Source organism: Tupaia chinensis, unplaced genomic scaffold (genome assembly GCF_000334495.1).
Source record: "Tupaia chinensis unplaced genomic scaffold, TupChi_1.0 Scaffold144022_1, whole genome shotgun sequence".
In the NCBI taxonomy this organism is placed as follows: domain Eukaryota; kingdom Metazoa; phylum Chordata; class Mammalia; order Scandentia; family Tupaiidae; genus Tupaia; species Tupaia belangeri.
The window spans coordinates 413,340-413,693 of NW_006203874.1; the positions used below are offsets into that span (position 1 = coordinate 413,340).

The 354-nt window shown below is 73.4% G+C and overlaps 1 protein-coding gene across 2 annotated transcripts in view; it reads right to left on the bottom strand.

The window, feature by feature from the left end:
• Positions 1-354, bottom strand: part of CTDP1 (CTD phosphatase subunit 1) — a gene marked incomplete in the record, with an annotated part of 42,801 nt that overhangs the window by 7,626 nt on the left and 34,821 nt on the right. The window contains 1 exon segment of one of the 2 annotated variants that reach the window (XM_014583082.2): positions 30-209. Within the exon segment in view, the coding sequence (XP_014438568.1) occupies positions 30-209 (180 nt within the window). 2 annotated transcript variants of the gene reach the window in all.

Sequence of the window (354 nt, forward strand, 5' to 3'; positions counted from 1 at the left end):
CCCCCCCCCCCCCGTCCGCCCCCCCCCCGGGGCCCTTGGCAGCCTGCCACACTCCTCTCGCCAGATGAAGATGAGGCCTGTGCCCGCTCCCCCGGGGCCCCTCGGGCCTCTGGCTCCCCGGGCGGGGGCCCCCCCTCCCGCTCCTGCTCCTCAGGCGGCTTCTTCTCGGTGTCGCTGTCATCGCTGCCTTCTCCCAGGATGTCGTCGACCTGAGGGGCAGGGTCGGAGTTCAGGCTCCTGCCCGGCCACCCCCAGGCCAGCAGAGACCCGCAGACGCCGTGTCCTGACCGCCCACGGGTATTCTGGACAGGACTCCGACGGCTCGGCGTGCTCCTGGCCTGCTGGCACTGCCCT